Genomic DNA, 15,949 nt, shown 5'->3' with positions numbered 1-15,949 from the left:
ACATTTGTGATCTCAAGTATGGCATTGTGCCTCATTTGCAGATTGATCAGGGAGAGAATGTGCAACTGGCGTATGTCCCAGTTCATCTCGAGTATATATTTACCGAGTTGCTGAAGAATGCATTCCGAGCTGTGATTGAAAACGGCACGGTAACCCATCATAGCCAAAACCCCGATTCACCATCACCAGTCACTGCCACCATTATCCGTACCGGTCAGGGTGTGATGGTCCGTATAAGGGACAGAGGTGGCGGTATCCCACCTGAACTCCAGGCTAGTGTTATGGACTTTGCATATTCCACATATGAAGAGAACGAAGGAACGGGATTTGCAACCCTTAATTCGCCTCCTGGCGGTAGTTCCATTGCAGGACTTGGATATGGACTGCCTCTTAGTAAGGCATATGCCGAGTTTTTTGGTGGTAGACTTCAAATCCAGAGCTACCATGGATGGGGAACTGATATCTATGTCACCCTTAAAAGTCCTGTAAATCTCTACGTTGGACATGGACCGGGCCAAACTGGCGTTCACGGTTCTTACTCCATGACAGACTATGCCATGTAAATACCTGTGTACAGTAATATATGGCTCGTGTGTCCCTACCCAGACTCCTGATAAAACGAGAAGACAAGACCCGGTGGATCAACACGAGGTGTGAGATAATCACTGTACTTCTCGAATGAGGTCCAGCTCGACCTGGACCCTGCATCGATAAGAAATAAATGCAAGGCTGAGCGACCACTTGATACATACCCCTGAGATTACTGCGCTGGGACGCATGGTCTCTAGCAATTGAAGTAAAATATATCAAAGGCAAATGATGCCTACATTAAAAACCTGGGAGGATATGAAGAGCCGGAGGCTTTTAAAAATTTAATTATACAGAAAAAATGATAATATTCATAAACTAAGAACATTTGAGGCTAGAGAGATAGGACTAGTGCAGCGGGCAGGCCAGAGTAGTAGATAATGGCCATGATCGGTATTGATCAATGCTGGTGCAAGGGTGTCTGTGGTCTCCCCAGTAGTGATTCCATGTGGAACGAATAAATAAGATGAGCTCAGATGACACGATGCAAGTTGTGTTGATCCGGTGGTGCTCCTCAATAAAAAAAAATAATGAGTGGTGACACGATGCAATTGGTGTTCTGACCACTAGAGTTCCTCACTTGGATTGATAATAAATAGAATAGATGCTGGTTTGGAGGCACGATGCAAGTTGTGCTTTGTTCCAAAAGTGATCCAAGTGGAATGTGGAATGGTAACAAATAAAATGAAGATGATGGGCTTGTATGACGATGCAAGTGGTGTTCTATCCACCAGTGATTCCAGTGAATGGTGATACGAAGAGTTGATGTTATTTGTAATGGTGGTCTAGGGTGTCCAAAGTCAGGTCATCTGTATGTAGTGGCTACTGGTGTTGAAGACTGTAAGGTTGGGACTCCACATGACTAGCTATCTCAGTATGACTCGGGATGACATACTACTGGCTCAACTCAAGGACATCAAGCGCAAGGTGCAGCTTCCGGCTATCCTAATTCTGAAACCAGCGTAAGATAGTAGCCAATGCTTGTCGAACCAATCTTCTTTAGGAAATACCAGGATTAACATGGCCAGTTGACTGAATTAATGAATGAGTTAAATGACTTGACTTCGAGACACTACCATTTGTTCGAACCAAAGATCCATGCATGATAGTTGCTGAGCTCTTCGTACCAGTGAATGATGACTATTGTGTTCTGTGTTTCTGTACAACCACTTGCACCCAACATCCCCTTACTTAGTAGCGTGGGGATTGTTCTCCTTGACAACGATTTTCCAGAATAATTTCTTGCCCGTGGTCCACTTCTCTTTGGGTACTCCTGGAATAGACTCTTGTTGAACGCGCCATGGGCGTACGGGATCTGGAACCTCTGGTTTAACATGTTTTAAAGCCCTTCTTATCTTGGCTCTTACAACACTTGGGGGTGGTGTGATTATGGATGCCACACAAAAACCCCTGACAACTTTGTTGGCAACTTTTCCAAACAAAGACGACTTGGGTTTCTGAATTACTACTATTGGGGCATCTTCTTGGGTGTTCTGGGATTCCTGGGACTCTTGGGCCATTTTGACCTCCATGATTTCCTTCTTAATTTCATTGACTTTGACTTTTTCTTCTTCCTCCATTATTTCGGCCACCACTTTTCCCTTATCCCCCTGGAATTCCTGGACTGTCTTGACTTCAGGAACCTCGATCCCCAAATTTCCAAATATAAAACTTCTCGCATCTTCAATCACCTTGTAAGCAGAAATAATCCAGATAGTACTGAAAGCAAAACAAAGAATAGTCTCAAAAGTGGAAAGACCAGAAATAATCTCAACCATTGTTACTCAATTAACACAAGAATAACAACGACAGCAGTAAAAAAAAATAATAATAGTGGTGAAAATCTCAAACACCAGCGCAATAATCTTAGAAAGGTTGGAAATCGACAATATCAAAACTTTATCGGCGATTCAAACGACGTATCAAAGATAGAGAGGAGGAAGTAAGAAGACAAGAACAGATGTGGGCTGCGGGCCCTATTTATGTTCCCATTTCAAAAGTTATGCTTGGCTCAAACGAAAGTTATGCTGGAGCACAGACATATGTTATGTGTACAGTAAGGCTGTGCCCTGCATATGACTTTAACATTCATTTTGAATCTCATTTCCTGAAATATATTATCTTAAACTCTATATACAGTATTACAATGTTGGTTCTGTTCTCTTCTGTTCGTCGTTACTTGATCGGCACTGAGGGGGGGTTTTAGGTTTGGGGCATCTCTATGACGCATCATGAAATTGGTAAACAGTGGCTGACATGCGACATAGGCCACTGTACTAAAGCCAGATTTCCGCAACATGTTGTTTCCAAAATAATTTTATCTCAATAGTCATCCTTATTTCTGGAAAATCAGATTACTTCAGCAACTCAGCTGTTATTCGTGGCAGAAATTGCATCAGGGGGTGCAGATGATCTGCATGCATTCTATCTTATCTATGCTTATCTTATCTTATCTACTATCGGCAGTAATCTGCCCGGACGGTGAACTAGAAAATGATGACCATATTATTTAATTGAAAAAATTTGATTCATATAGCAGTGGCCGCTGCTAATCTCAAATACGGTTGAAACTCTTTTGCCTCCAACTTCAGCTCTTATTTGCTTCTTCCAACTCAAGTTGTCTTATCTCAGCACAGAGAGTCATCACACTCTTCGGTGCCAAGTCATATTTATCGGAGTAGGGGAACCGCCTTTCAATATATAGGGGCAACAACCCATCCACCGGTCAAAAATTACCCTGAGTTGAGATGCATTTCTTGAATGTATTGCTAATGGTAATAATCCCTAATCACCACACTAGTTATAATCCAACGTCGGACAATGAGAAGTTCGACAGTAATAATAGTAAGTATAATAGGTAGTTCTGGAGCATTCTACTCTCTTGATAAAACTATATCCACGTAGAGTTAAAATTTATGACTTTACCTGAATAATATGACTGTCTGGCTGACAGTGGTCTCGTCAGAAACTGATCCTTCCTGGTGTCAAGCATGGCAAAAACTAAAAGACCGACCCGAACAAATCTCAACAATTGGGTAGAATAGCAAAAATGATTGCCCCCGATGAAATGGTTTGGTACTATTGCAAACTTGTTTTTGGACCCTGAGAGTCAAACCTGCATATTTCATATTGGTCACGTGATTTCAAAATGATCTGCGCATCAACATAATTGCAAATTTCAGCGAATTTCAAATTCGTTCAGTTGAAAAGTATTTAGAACAAGATGGATTCTGATGATGAACTCCAGCTTTCTGCTTCGACTCTAGCTGCCCTGCAAGAATTTCAAAGAGAAGAAAAGGCTAGAAAGGAGGAGTTTGAAAAGCTTTCAGCGAAAGCAGAGGAAGACTTTGACAATGTTAATGCAGGTATAGATGCTTTTCAAGAAGACTGGAATTTGTCACAGTTTTGGTATGATGATAAAACTGCAAACTTATTAGCGGATGAACTTTTAGATGGTGCAAATGAATCTACTCGTATTATTATTGTCAGTGCACCATCTGTGTATGGAGCGTTGTCCAAACGTGCTAAAGAAACTTGGCCAACCAAGGAAATTTATCTTCTAGAATACGATGACCGATTCAAGGTGCTAGCTAAGGATAAGTTTCATCATTACGACTTTGCCAGACCATTGGACCTCCCAAAAGAGCTTGCAGGAAGCTTCGACAGAATCTTGATTGACCCACCTTTCCTTTCTGAAGACTGTCAAACTAAGGGTAAGTTAAAGTATAGGTTTGGTCACTGGCTATTAGAGGTTAGAAAGGTGACGAGATTTAGGATTAGTAGTTCCTCTCAGTTACTATATCTACAATATGGATAATGCCTGGATTCCTGCTGTTGGGCCTCTACTTGACTTATCATAGGTAACTAACAAATACAGCCTCGATTACTGCACGCTGGCTACTGAAGGCTGATAGCCCCTCTAATAAGATCGTTGTTTGTACCGGTGAGCGAATGAGCGAACTAATTCCTAAGGTATATCCAGGTGTAAAGGAGACTACCTTCCACCCAGTGCATGGTAAGGGTTTAAGCAACGAGTTTAGATGTTACTCTTCTTACGAGGGTCCAAACTGGAAATTTGCCTAATCTAATTTATAATATAATGTATATAGACAAGTAGCTGTGATTTTATTGCTAGAGTTAAACACTGGAAATATGGACTGAGCATACCCAGGGCAGGGCCCTCACTCTATATAGTTATGTAAAGTGATCTATTCTTATATAGGGTTGATTTCGGCAGTTGATTTTTATCCCGAACATTGACTTGCCCCAGTTTTGTGTATCACGGTAAAACTAAAAAATAACGAAAGATGTCTCAACAGGAATTCGCTCCACTGAAAAATGACCTCATTTTGAGGGCTGCAAGAGGTAAGAATATTTCTGGGGTGCTTTTGTGTTCCATTGCGTAGTAGCAGCTTTCTAAGGCCCAAGTATCTAACCCTTGCCAGGTGAAAAAGTCGAAAGACCCCCTATGTGGATCATGGTAAGTGTGGTTCAGTGTCATTAATCTCAATTCTGATAATGGAACGACTTATTTGATGACTATATAGTGTTTTATTTGAATTCTAACAATCATAGCGACAAGCAGGACGGTACCTGCCTGAATATCATGAAGTCAAAGGTACCTCTGATTTTTTTGAAGTGTGCAGAAATGCCGAAAAGGCATCAGAAATCACCATTCAGCCAATTGAGCATTTCGACGGGTTGATTGATGCTGCTATCATTTTCAGCGATATTCTCGTTATTCCTCAAGCAATGGGAATGCATGTTGAGATCAAAGATAAAATTGGTCCCCACTTTCCTGAGCCACTGCGTGAGCCTGAAGATATGTCCAAGCTGACTGAGAAGCCAGACGTCAAAAAGGAGTTACAATGGGCTTTGGATGCTATTACTATGACCAGAAAGAAACTAAATGGCAGAGTTCCTCTCTTAGGATTCTGTGGTGCTCCTTGGACTCTGATGGTTTATATGATTGAAGGAGGTGGATCGAAATTGTACAGATTTGTACGCACTTGGCTTTATAAGTATCCTGAAGAGTCGAAGAAGCTTCTTCAACGCATTACAGATGTTGCTGTTGAGTTCTTAGCACTTCAGGTAACTGCTGGTGCACAGATGCTACAGGTTTTCGAGTCTTGGGCAGGTGAGTTGGGACCTACTGAATTCAGAGAGTTCTCGTTGCCTTATCTTAAAGATATTGCAAACAGAGTTCCCAAGAGAATCCGAGAACTGGGTCACGAACCTGTCCCAATGACAGTATTCGCCAAAGGAGCTTGGTATGCTCTTGATGAGCTGGCTGATTCAGGATACGATGTAGTTTCTTTGGATTGGCTCTACGATCCAAAGGATGCTGTTAAAGTGGCTAATGGAAGGGTGACCCTTCAAGGAAATCTTGATCCTGGTGTTATCTATGGCTCTAAAGAAACCATTACCCGCAAGGTCAATGAAATGATCGGTGGTTTTGGCAAACAAAAGTACATTATTAACTTTGGTCACGGTACTCAACCTTTCATGGACCCCGAAAATGTCCGTTGGTTCTTGGAAGAATGCCACAGAGTAGGCAGTGCATGATATTATTATGTAAATAATTTATGACCAATTCCGCTCACCGTCTCTTGACGTGGATTTAGGATTCTACCTTGTCCATTGTGCACTCCGTTGTGCACAATTGAGAAACACAAGTCTCGTATTGTCTAATGCTTGAATATAAAAATACATCTCATTCTGGGTCAAAATTTGCCTAATCAAGCGAACGAGGTAACTAGCTCAAGGCAGAGTGGAGAGACTAAAAAAAAAGGCTGTACTAACTCTGCCCCTTTGATTACATATCGTGCAGCTTGAACCTCCTTACCAATCAAATAACAATCCCACTTATTAATACAGTGGAACATTCTCAACTATTCTAATCTCCATGGTGATATGCAGATGTTCGTCGAAACTGCATCAAGTCGCGTTATCATGCTTAATCCTCCAGTGGCGTATGCAGTCCCTGCATCGAGAAGGTTCCAGAGGCCTGCAGATCATTCGCCACACAAACACAACTTTCGCCACTAGGCTCGTTATATTAACTATAAAAGGAGACTCAGAGGACCTTGTTTCTGAACGCTAGAACTAATTACTTTCGAACAGTTAATTTTCTATTTGATACTTCAATCCAATATGCCTAGACACGGTTTTGCTCATGCCCACGCTCACGCTGGCCCCGGCTTCGGCCCAGGCTTCACTATCAATGGTGCCCCAATTTTTGACTTTGTTGAAGCTTTGGCTAACGACTTCCAATCGCATCCTATTTTTGGAGAGGAAAACAAGCGAAAAAAGAATTGGACTGGTAATTCCAGTGCCAATGGTATTTCTGTTTCGCCAAGATGTCGCAGCTGGGGTGTAAGATCTGGTCCCAATGGAACAGAATCTGACTCTGTTGTCTCACCCCCTGTCGATGTGTATGATACTCCTGACTCTTACACTGTAGTGGCTTCAGTTGCCGGTGCTAATGCATCTAAGATCAATGTTGATTTCGACACGACCGAACATGAACTAATTATTTCCGGTGTGATCAATTCTGCAGTCTCTGAGGAGCACCGTGAGAAGTATTTGAAGATTGGTGAGAGAAGAGTAGGAAAATTCGAACGCAAGGTTACTGTTCCTGCTGAGCCTCGTGTTGATGATGAAAACATCCAAGCCAAGTATTCTAATGGTGTTTTGAAGGTCATTCTACCTAAGATCCAGCCCACTCAAGCTGAGAAGAGACGTGTTGTAGTCTCCGTGGTTGATGATGAGCCTGAGGAGTCTGTTCCTGAGGAGCAAGAAAAATCTAATAAGGAAGAAGTCACTAATAAGGAAGAAGTCAGCATCGAAGTTTCGGAGACTTCCAGACAAGAAGGTTCTGCTACTGCAAGTCCGGCTGAAGATGAAGACTCTGTCATTGTAGAGAGCCCTGATAAGGAAAAGACTGCTTAGACGTCTGCAGATCTCGTTTTATCTATCATTATTTAATAACTTAATATATTTATCTTAGGCATAACTGATTTATTTAAAACAGCAGTCAGAGCTCCGCTCTGAGGCTAACTCGTGTATTCTGCCAATACTTCTTGATGTAGAAGATCAAGGTTAGAAGTCAAGTGAAGATCTCGAATGGAACCACTTTTTCTGCCAAGATCATCCTGTCAAGCTACATATGACATTTATATAGACTATCTTGCATTGTGGGTATACGGCTTCCCTTACCATGTTTGATGTGGTTCCTGATTCTTATTTGGCTGATATATTGTTTCACAACAGGGTCGACGATAGATGTGGAATAACAGTCATAACACAACCTCCAAGTCATGTGATTGAAGCCATCTGTTTGATACAGAAACGTCTGAGTCAAGTAATAGATTCCCAGCGACTATGGCTCACCCCATCCGAGAATTTACATCTCACGTTGCTGGAGCTCATATACAATTGCAGTCAGGCTCAAGTCGAGGAAGTACTTTTACAATTGAATGAGAGGCATAGCCTCCAAGAACTTTTAAGCTACATTGTTTCTGTTAGTCCTGTACTTCATGCGCCAAAATTGAAATTAACGCCATCAGCAATAATTCTGATTTTCTCTTCGAAAGACAAACCAATTCCATTATCCCAATATAAACTACTACTTCGTGATAAGGTTCAAATTGACTTGTCAGGATATTCTGTGCCCAGATATAGCACCACTACCGAAACTGGCCATATTACTTTAGCAAGATTCATAGCACAAATCAAGTCGTCGGATGTGCAACAGCTTGAATCACTGGTCAGTGGAATCAATGATACCCTTCGTGATCTCGTATGGCACGCCAATAACGAAGTTAACGTTCGTAGTGGGCCCGTGTGGTATGGAGGTGGTCATCGGGAGCTCGCCGCCGCTAATGGTATTAGAAATTAATTAATAATAGAAGTACATAATTACATGCTAGCTTTTTCATAGTCCGACATATTTTGTGACCTCGACTAATCCAGATCCCCAATTAACCCACGAAACCCATGGAGGGGAGTATTCCAAAACTTCGTCCAATGCAGGTACCTTGCGATGGCTGTGTCCACCAATTATTACTTGTTGGTCGTACTCACCCCAGAAGCAGGTGACTTGGATGCCAAGATTATTATCATACCCGTCTTCTAACCATTGAGGCACCCACTCGAGACCGATATGGAATCCCTTAGTATTCCAGTCGAGCTTATGAAGTGTCACGTCATCTATTCCAAATGGATATTTGAAAACGTCTGCCTCCTTAGAACTCTCCCAACCAGCGGCAGCTACATCACTGCTGAGCGAAGTAGATGTCGAATTAACATCGTGGTAGACAGTCAGAGCTCGCACAGGAGATACATGATTACCGTCATTTGGCCCTCTAGAACTGAAAGTTGACGTATTGAACTCCAGGGTACAGCGACGAACATCAGGAGCATTGATATAAATTTGACCCGTATTTGGACCCTTGTTCTCAGATCGGCCGTCAACAGTTTGAATAGTCAGCCATTCACTAAAGTCTGATCGGTTGTCGACAATCCAAGGTCTAATACCGTCATATTTACATGTAAATGAGCCCTTGTTACCGTCTTCACATAAGATAGGTGTATTCCTCTCTTTAACCGAAGGAAGGTCTTCCAGAACCAACTTAGAAAACCTTCCTGTGTTGAACACATTGACTCTAGCCGTCTCATTACTACTGTCATTGTCTAAATCAATGCTCTGACGGAATCGTAATTTATGGGGATTATCATGGGTAAATGGGAAACTGGTGAAAGAGATAAACCCACAAATTACTGTTACTGATACTAACACAATGCCAACTAATGAATGAAGGCGGTGAACAAACGGAAGAACTAGAGCACTCATAAGAAATGTAAATGACAAGAGGATGAAAAATATCGTCTCCAAATTTTCATTGCTATCATCCAGAGTCTGGTGAACCAAGTCTAGTACAAGTAATGCAGCCGAATATGAAATATAGAGACCAATAGGTACAACCGCAAAGAATTGTAATATCCAGTCAAAACTCAGCGACAATGGTCTCAAGGTGACAAAATCAGCGTGCTGATTTTTGGTGGATTTTTTTCTATGCCCAATTAAAGCAGTCGTTTCGTTAGCTTCTTCTTCTCCCTCTTCGTCGTGACCCTCAATTCGTTCAGCTTGTCTGTTATCATTTTGACTTTCACTCCTGTGCTGGTGATGTCTACCCTCAATTGAATGGTGGGTTTCTTCATCATGGCCATGATCAAGTTCATCTGGAACGATTAAATGACCCAATAATCCGGTAACTATAGCACTGAGACTGAGATAATAGATGATGGTGGCAATGTACTGACCACTGGCACCCTTTGCAACATTGACGGTAGCGTACACCAAGTATACCCACCAAACAATAAAGAGCTCGATAAATATAACCAGCTTTTGGTCGTGCACCGGCCAGAAGTAGTCAGCTAAACCCAGTACAATATAATTACAGCTGAGGAATAACGAGAAAGAAGCCAGCAATGGTGCCACGGTCTGAGAAGCGAACACAAATGGGTTCGTTTCAAGTAAAAGCTTTACAGCTCCATATGTCACAGCCGAAGAAATCAAGGTCGAGAAGATTCCTCTATACCAGCCAACCTGAATAGTCCAAGCGTGTCTTTTTATCACTGCTGTCCACAACAAAGCAATGATTATAGGGCCAATGATCAACCCAGCAATATTCAAACCAAAAACAAGATCCAAAGGAACGGCAACAAACCAGAGTCCCAAAATATCAAAAAAGACCGCCAATTTAGTGTCATCTCCATATGACTCTGCCCCCGCGAGAGACAGGGTTACATCAATTGCATTTGTGAGCATGTGAGATACCGATTCCAAGCTCATATACTGAATTGAATCACGATTAGTATGATACAAAGAGCGAGGTCGATAAAAGGCGATATCCAAACCTCTGAGACCATGCCTCTTGTAAACACTGAAATCAGTCTCACTATGAACTAGTCCCTGGTCGAAAGTTTCCTGGGGAATCGAGTTTCCATGAGGTGCACTAGCAGCAGTATAATGTTTAGCTACGCCATAGTCAGTGGTTCTGAATAGAACAGGTCTACCACCTGAGCCTGCTCCTTCTAAATTCAGGAAAGACTCCACTTCATCGTACCAAGGATGACGCACAAAAGCTTCTGCACCAAGAAGACCAAACTCTTCATTGTTATTGAAATTGAATATGAGAGTACGTGGTTGGGTGGTAATGTTTCTATTATCGAGAATGTATCTCAAAACGCCAATCATACTGGCCACTCCAACACCGTCGTCAGTAGTACCATGACCAGTAGGAACACTGTCATAATGAGCACTGAGTAACACTGCTTTCAAAGCCGGGTCTGAACCGGGTACCTTGACAAGAACATTGTTACTCTCATAATAAGTCAACTTGCCTTGAGGAGCATTTTTATCGAACACATCGCCCTGAGCAAACATTATCTTTTGAGGGGCGGCATCAATGGTAATATCAGAAAATACAGATTCTGATACAATTGTTTCCACCTCTTTCAAAATATAATCGTGAACCCGATCATTTGCGTGTGACCCATAGGGATGGAAATCACGAGAAATCACCTGTAGATTTGTCCATGTCTGATCGAGATATCTCCGATGATACGTTGTAGGAACGTAGGGAGAATTCGATGATTGAATATATGTTATGCCAATGATGAATGTAACGTACACTGCTAAAAATACAAGACTGAACGGCAATCTGTTGAATCCAAATGTGGATGCTATCACCTTCATAGCATTGGACCGAGCACGAGTTTTCGGTTGTCTATAACTGCTGTCATCGACAGCAGTTTCACTGCTTGAGTTTACTGGCGCCGTCGAACCTTCAGATTCGCTAGTGGCCGGGTTGCTATCTCCGTGGTGTTGCACGGTTCCACCGATGACGCGGTGGTTCTCGGAGTCCGTCATTTTCAGCGTCTACCAGACTTAGAGACCCTGATTACAGATTTCAACTATTGACTCCCGAGACTTTTCAAAAGATAGAAACGATGATTGAGATATAGCAATCGTAAGGGGCTATTGGCTTTACAGCTCTCTCAGTGCCGCAAAGAGTAATTGGTTCTCTCAAAAGTTATCCAGAGCGGTTTTGAATCTCACAAATTTCACGGACACTCAACTTTCGCCTTTGGATTGAGAATAACCAGCCTCCAACAGCAAGAAATTCAGTGTTTGAATACCTGGAATAGGTCCAGCCGGTCGAATTAAAGTTTATAGAGATATCTAGGAACGTGGGCCGCCCGAACATGCACGCCAGTTGATAAGGGCTAGGAGTCATATCTACCCGCGCTCCTGTAGCCGACATGTTTGTCCTGCACAGACGATCGGTCCCTGCGTCTGCCTCCAGCGGCTGGTCCTCTCGTTTCGCTCGAGTCGTTTCCGTCGAGAGTCCCAGCCAACTCCTGCTTCGCAGGAGCTACGGGGTCTGGGGCAGCGCCCCAGCCGCCTGAGGCAGGGCCACGGTGGGTGATGGGTGGTGATAAGATATTATTAATAGCTAGAGCCAAGTTAAATACAAAAAGAGCAAACAAATACAATTGCAGAGCGAAAAAAAAAAAAGATTAATTGAGAGGATTAGGAGGGTGTCTAGAATTCTACTTCTTTGATAGTGACGAAATGCGATGAAAGTTAGATAACGAAACACGACTGCCGATGACAGCTACACAATTCTCGACCGTCTTTTGAAGAAATCAACGACTCTACGGGCTGTTGACGGCTGTTCTTTAGTAGTAGTCTCGATCTGGATGGCTGTCTTGGTATGGTTACTGCCTGTTGATGGGGTGGAGTGTTTTGAAATATCGGAGGGGCGACCAGATTGTCTGTTTTGACGCTGGTTGAGCGAGGCCACAGCTGGCGGTTCCAGCACTTTACGCTCGTCAGAATGAACTGACGATTTGGGTGAAGCCTTGGCAGTGTCCCCAGAAACTGGAGCTGGTTTGGTGGTGACCTTTGGTTCTTTCTTCATATCGGCTGATGTGATGATAAAATCCGATCGGTTGGACACCTTTGAGTTTTTCGAAGAGATGTGATCGGTAGAACTACTAGGTGTATAGAAACCCATGAAACTGAATCGCTTGCGATCAGTTTTGGTCTCGTCCAGTGGGATTGATCCAGTGGGGATCATGGAATAGCGTCTGTTGTTTTTGCTAGTGTCATTAGAATGCGAATTGTCGTTTGAATATACGTTGTTGGATGGTGGAGAGTTGACTTGTCCGAGCAGCTTGGCAAATAGTTTGTCCGCACCATAAGAAATACTAGCTGCGCCACGACGATGACTGCGACTAGGCATCGAAGTATTAGTGGAGTAGTCTTGTGAAACACTCGGTGAGCGATACGACTCGGACCGAGTAATGTTATTGGAGGCAGATGTTGCTTTGGATGAAACGGATGTAGTTCGAGTGGGTCTGGACTTGCTTTCAACCTCGGCTGGCAATGTGGAGCTAACTTGAGATTTACTAACAGCGCTGTCATTACCAGATATGGGGTCAATGGCATCTGTGGCCAGGTCACTTGGTGCGACAACGGCAGTTGGAGTGGATTCGGAATTGGAAGATTTGGTGACTTCGCTAAGAGCAGCAGCTGCTGCAGTAGTACTACTAGATACAACAGCACTTGAATCTCTCTTGGGTTCAACATATGGCTCAGGAGGACTGATCTCGCCTGGTAAGGCAGAGCCCTGGGTTATTCCGACACGGGGTTGAGAAGAAACAGGGATGTTGTAGAGAACAGGGATTGTCTCTTTAGGAACAGGCATAGTTGGTTGATACGAAGTTGGTCGGGGTTTCCTAGTTTGTGGTAACCTACTTGTTGTTTGTTTACTAGCAGCAATGACTCCATCGTGCTCAGAAATAGGAGTAATAAGATCAGACACGGTAGCTGGAGTGGTGGCTGTACTACTGGTACCGCCAGTAGTGTCACTAGCACGCGAATCTGGTCGAGCGGGAATATCAAGAGATGCAATAACTTCGTCAGAAGATGAGGAAGACAAGGGTGGTGATGAGTTGCCATTGGATGCGCCAGAAGAGGCTCCAATACCAGATCGTCCGGGGTATTGTGATCTGGAGGTCGAAGTGACACCTTTCGTATAACCAGCTTGGACAGAATGACGTCTCGAATGGCCATATCCAGCAGTGGCAGTGTGACCAGCGGATGCCAAAGAAACCGAGCTGGTATTGACTGAACTTGATGTCCGTGAGTGGCCATGGCCATGAGCAGATGACGAAGAAGCAAGTGCTCCTGCCGAGGCTGCTATTCCACCACTAGCAGCTGCTGCTGTAACGGCAGTAATAGGACTAGCAGTGGATGGACTGATCATGGACTGTGGTCGAGAGTAGGTCTGAGCACCTGCTGGCATGTGAGGAGCAGGCATTGACGAGCTGACACCGCTCTTGACTTGAACACTTTGCGATCGTGATAATGCATGGCTCTCATTTACAGTTGCTGCAGTGGCCGGCACCGCAGAAGTTTGCTGGTGGCTATTAACTCTATAACTCTGATCCCACTCTTCAGGAGTAACAGACAAGAAATGGGCATGCAAAGATAACCAAGGATGACAGCGAACTGCGTTCAGATCGATTCTCTTGTTAGGATCGGAAACGAGGATTTTTCTCAGCAAATCTCTTGGCTGGGGTTGAATGTATTCTGGGAACGTCAAACTGGTGCTGGTAATGTACTTGTACAACTGAGTGATATTATCGCCATCAGGATTGGCTGGATCGTCATCAAATGGCAAGTATCCCGCCAACATGGCGTACAAAATAACACCACAACTCCAAACATCGACTTTCTGACCAACATATTTCTGATCAGAAACGACAAGTTCAGGAGCAGCGTAGCAAGGAGACCCACAACTGGTGCTCATGAGATCCACAGTGGCTCCATCAGTGCGGAACGAGTTGGCAAACCCGAAATCAGTGATAATAATGTTCTTGTGTTTATCGAGAAGCAGGTTTTCTAATTTCAAGTCTCGGTGCACAATTCCTTTGGAATGAAGATAATACACTCCAGATACAAGCTGGGCAAACAGTCGGCAAGTAACCGACTCCTTCAAGTATCGGTGCGTCAAAATATGGTCAAACAGTTCCCCACCGGACGCATACTCCAAAACAATTCCAATATACTTATCATTCTGAATCACCTGCTCCAAACGGACGATATTAGGATGCGTGAGGATCTTTAATGCATTAATTTCCCGGAAAACCTTTGTTTCCCTGTTCGATCGCGGTGGAACTGTATCCTTTCGAATCAGTTTAATAGCCACCTGCTCAGGCTGCTTTCCATCCTTCCGCCAGCCCAGCTTGACCTTACCAAACTCGCCCTGTCCCAGGGTCGATCCAAGAATATAGTCCCCAAACCGGATCTCTCGATGGACCCTTCGCGACAGCGAATTCGACAACTTGGCCGAGTTCGACAGCCGCGACGATACCCGTGGCTCTTCTGCCATTTTCTGTGTCCCTGTTAGCCTCTCTACTTGAAGGGGGGTTCCTGCCTCCGGCGGCTGGGGCTCCGCCCCAGACCCCGCTGCTCCTCTCGCTTCGCTCGAGTCGGGCGTCCACGATCCTAGCAATCTCCTGCGAAGCAGGAGCTACGGGGTCTGGGGCGCAGCCCCAGCCGCCGGAGGCATCTGACACTTACCTACTGTCCCTCGATTCTGAGTGTCCTGGTGTCGTGCCTCCCGAGTCTGTAGACCAATATCGGCACGGACTAGTGTCGTTCTGTACCGGACCGATGTGAGGCGGTGAGGTCAGGGTTGGTCCTTTCCGTTTGAATGGAAATAAATGAAAGAGGTCTCGGTGATGGGTGAGAGATGTTTTCTTGATCGGACTAGACAGATATAGGTTAGTATGCTTGGTGCGATGCCATCTCCGGCAGATGAATTCCGTGCTGTAACGACGGTCCGGCTGAATCAGTTGGAAGTTGCTCTTTCTGTGATCTGTCCCATAAGTTTTAGAACACAGCAGTCCACACAAGCGACTATTTTTTTTTTGGTTTTGGCGACCCAACAGTCGACGGTTCGTTTCACTCACCTCTCAAATTGTCACTTGGATCAATGTAAACAGATATGCAAAGTGGGTACCAGTTTCACTTCTTATAAACAAGGCTAGGGTTCGAGTATCAGCTACAGTTTATGTTAGGTTTCTGTTCCTAATCGGACTCAGCGCGTGAAGATGCGTGTTTGTCGCGCGCCAATTAGGCAATGCTGTAAACAATAGCGCCGCACGCAGGGATGGATAGTGGGGCAGGGTGTCCAGGGGGAGTCCACAGGGGTTCACTTTGAGGTTGGTGGATTGAATGGGAGACTGGGTACTGGAAGGTTTTTGAATTGGTAGTGGATGG

General features: G+C 44.0%; 7 protein-coding genes across 7 annotated transcripts; 5 read left to right on the top strand and 2 right to left on the bottom strand.

The window, feature by feature from the left end:
* Window positions 1-224: 224 nt before the first annotated feature.
* Window positions 225-563, top strand: PKP1 (protein kinase PKP1; the record flags this gene model as incomplete). The annotated part of the gene is made up of 1 exon (XM_018879669.1): window positions 225-563. One exon carries the CDS (start codon window positions 225-227, stop codon window positions 561-563), a length of 339 nt encoding a protein of 112 aa, XP_018737563.1.
* A 3,248-nt stretch (window positions 564-3,811) lies between these two features.
* AML1 (Aml1p) lies at window positions 3,812-4,405 on the top strand (the record flags this gene model as incomplete). Its single annotated transcript, XM_018879668.1, has 1 exon — window positions 3,812-4,405. One exon carries the CDS (start codon window positions 3,812-3,814, stop codon window positions 4,403-4,405), a length of 594 nt encoding a protein of 197 aa, XP_018737562.1.
* A 941-nt stretch (window positions 4,406-5,346) lies between these two features.
* Window positions 5,347-6,153, top strand: HEM12 (uroporphyrinogen decarboxylase HEM12; the record flags this gene model as incomplete). The annotated part of the gene is made up of 1 exon (XM_018879667.1): window positions 5,347-6,153. One exon carries the CDS (start codon window positions 5,347-5,349, stop codon window positions 6,151-6,153), a length of 807 nt encoding a protein of 268 aa, XP_018737561.1.
* Window positions 6,154-6,741: 588 nt separating this feature from the next.
* Window positions 6,742-7,539, top strand: HSP42 (Hsp42p; the record flags this gene model as incomplete). Its single annotated transcript, XM_018879666.1, has 1 exon — window positions 6,742-7,539. One exon carries the CDS (start codon window positions 6,742-6,744, stop codon window positions 7,537-7,539), a length of 798 nt encoding a protein of 265 aa, XP_018737560.1.
* A 268-nt stretch (window positions 7,540-7,807) lies between these two features.
* On the top strand, window positions 7,808-8,488 carry AWJ20_2702 (uncharacterized protein; the record flags this gene model as incomplete). Its single annotated transcript, XM_018879665.1, has 1 exon — window positions 7,808-8,488. The coding sequence occupies one exon, from the start codon at window positions 7,808-7,810 to the stop codon at window positions 8,486-8,488; it is 681 nt and encodes a 226-aa protein (XP_018737559.1).
* A 36-nt stretch (window positions 8,489-8,524) lies between these two features.
* PFF1 (Pff1p) lies at window positions 8,525-11,524 on the bottom strand (the record flags this gene model as incomplete). Its single annotated transcript, XM_018879664.1, has 1 exon — window positions 8,525-11,524. One exon carries the CDS (start codon window positions 11,522-11,524, stop codon window positions 8,525-8,527), a length of 3,000 nt encoding a protein of 999 aa, XP_018737558.1.
* A 748-nt stretch (window positions 11,525-12,272) lies between these two features.
* On the bottom strand, window positions 12,273-15,056 carry KIN4 (putative serine/threonine protein kinase KIN4; the record flags this gene model as incomplete). The annotated part of the gene is made up of 1 exon (XM_018879663.1): window positions 12,273-15,056. One exon carries the CDS (start codon window positions 15,054-15,056, stop codon window positions 12,273-12,275), a length of 2,784 nt encoding a protein of 927 aa, XP_018737557.1.
* Window positions 15,057-15,949: the final 893 nt, after the last annotated feature.

The sequence above is a fragment of the Sugiyamaella lignohabitans genome, chromosome B, assembly GCF_001640025.1.
Source record: "Sugiyamaella lignohabitans strain CBS 10342 chromosome B, complete sequence".
Taxonomy (NCBI): domain Eukaryota; kingdom Fungi; phylum Ascomycota; class Dipodascomycetes; order Dipodascales; family Trichomonascaceae; genus Sugiyamaella; species Sugiyamaella lignohabitans.
Note: the sequence above shows the minus strand (reverse complement) of the source record. Positions and strands in the feature narration are given on the sequence as shown.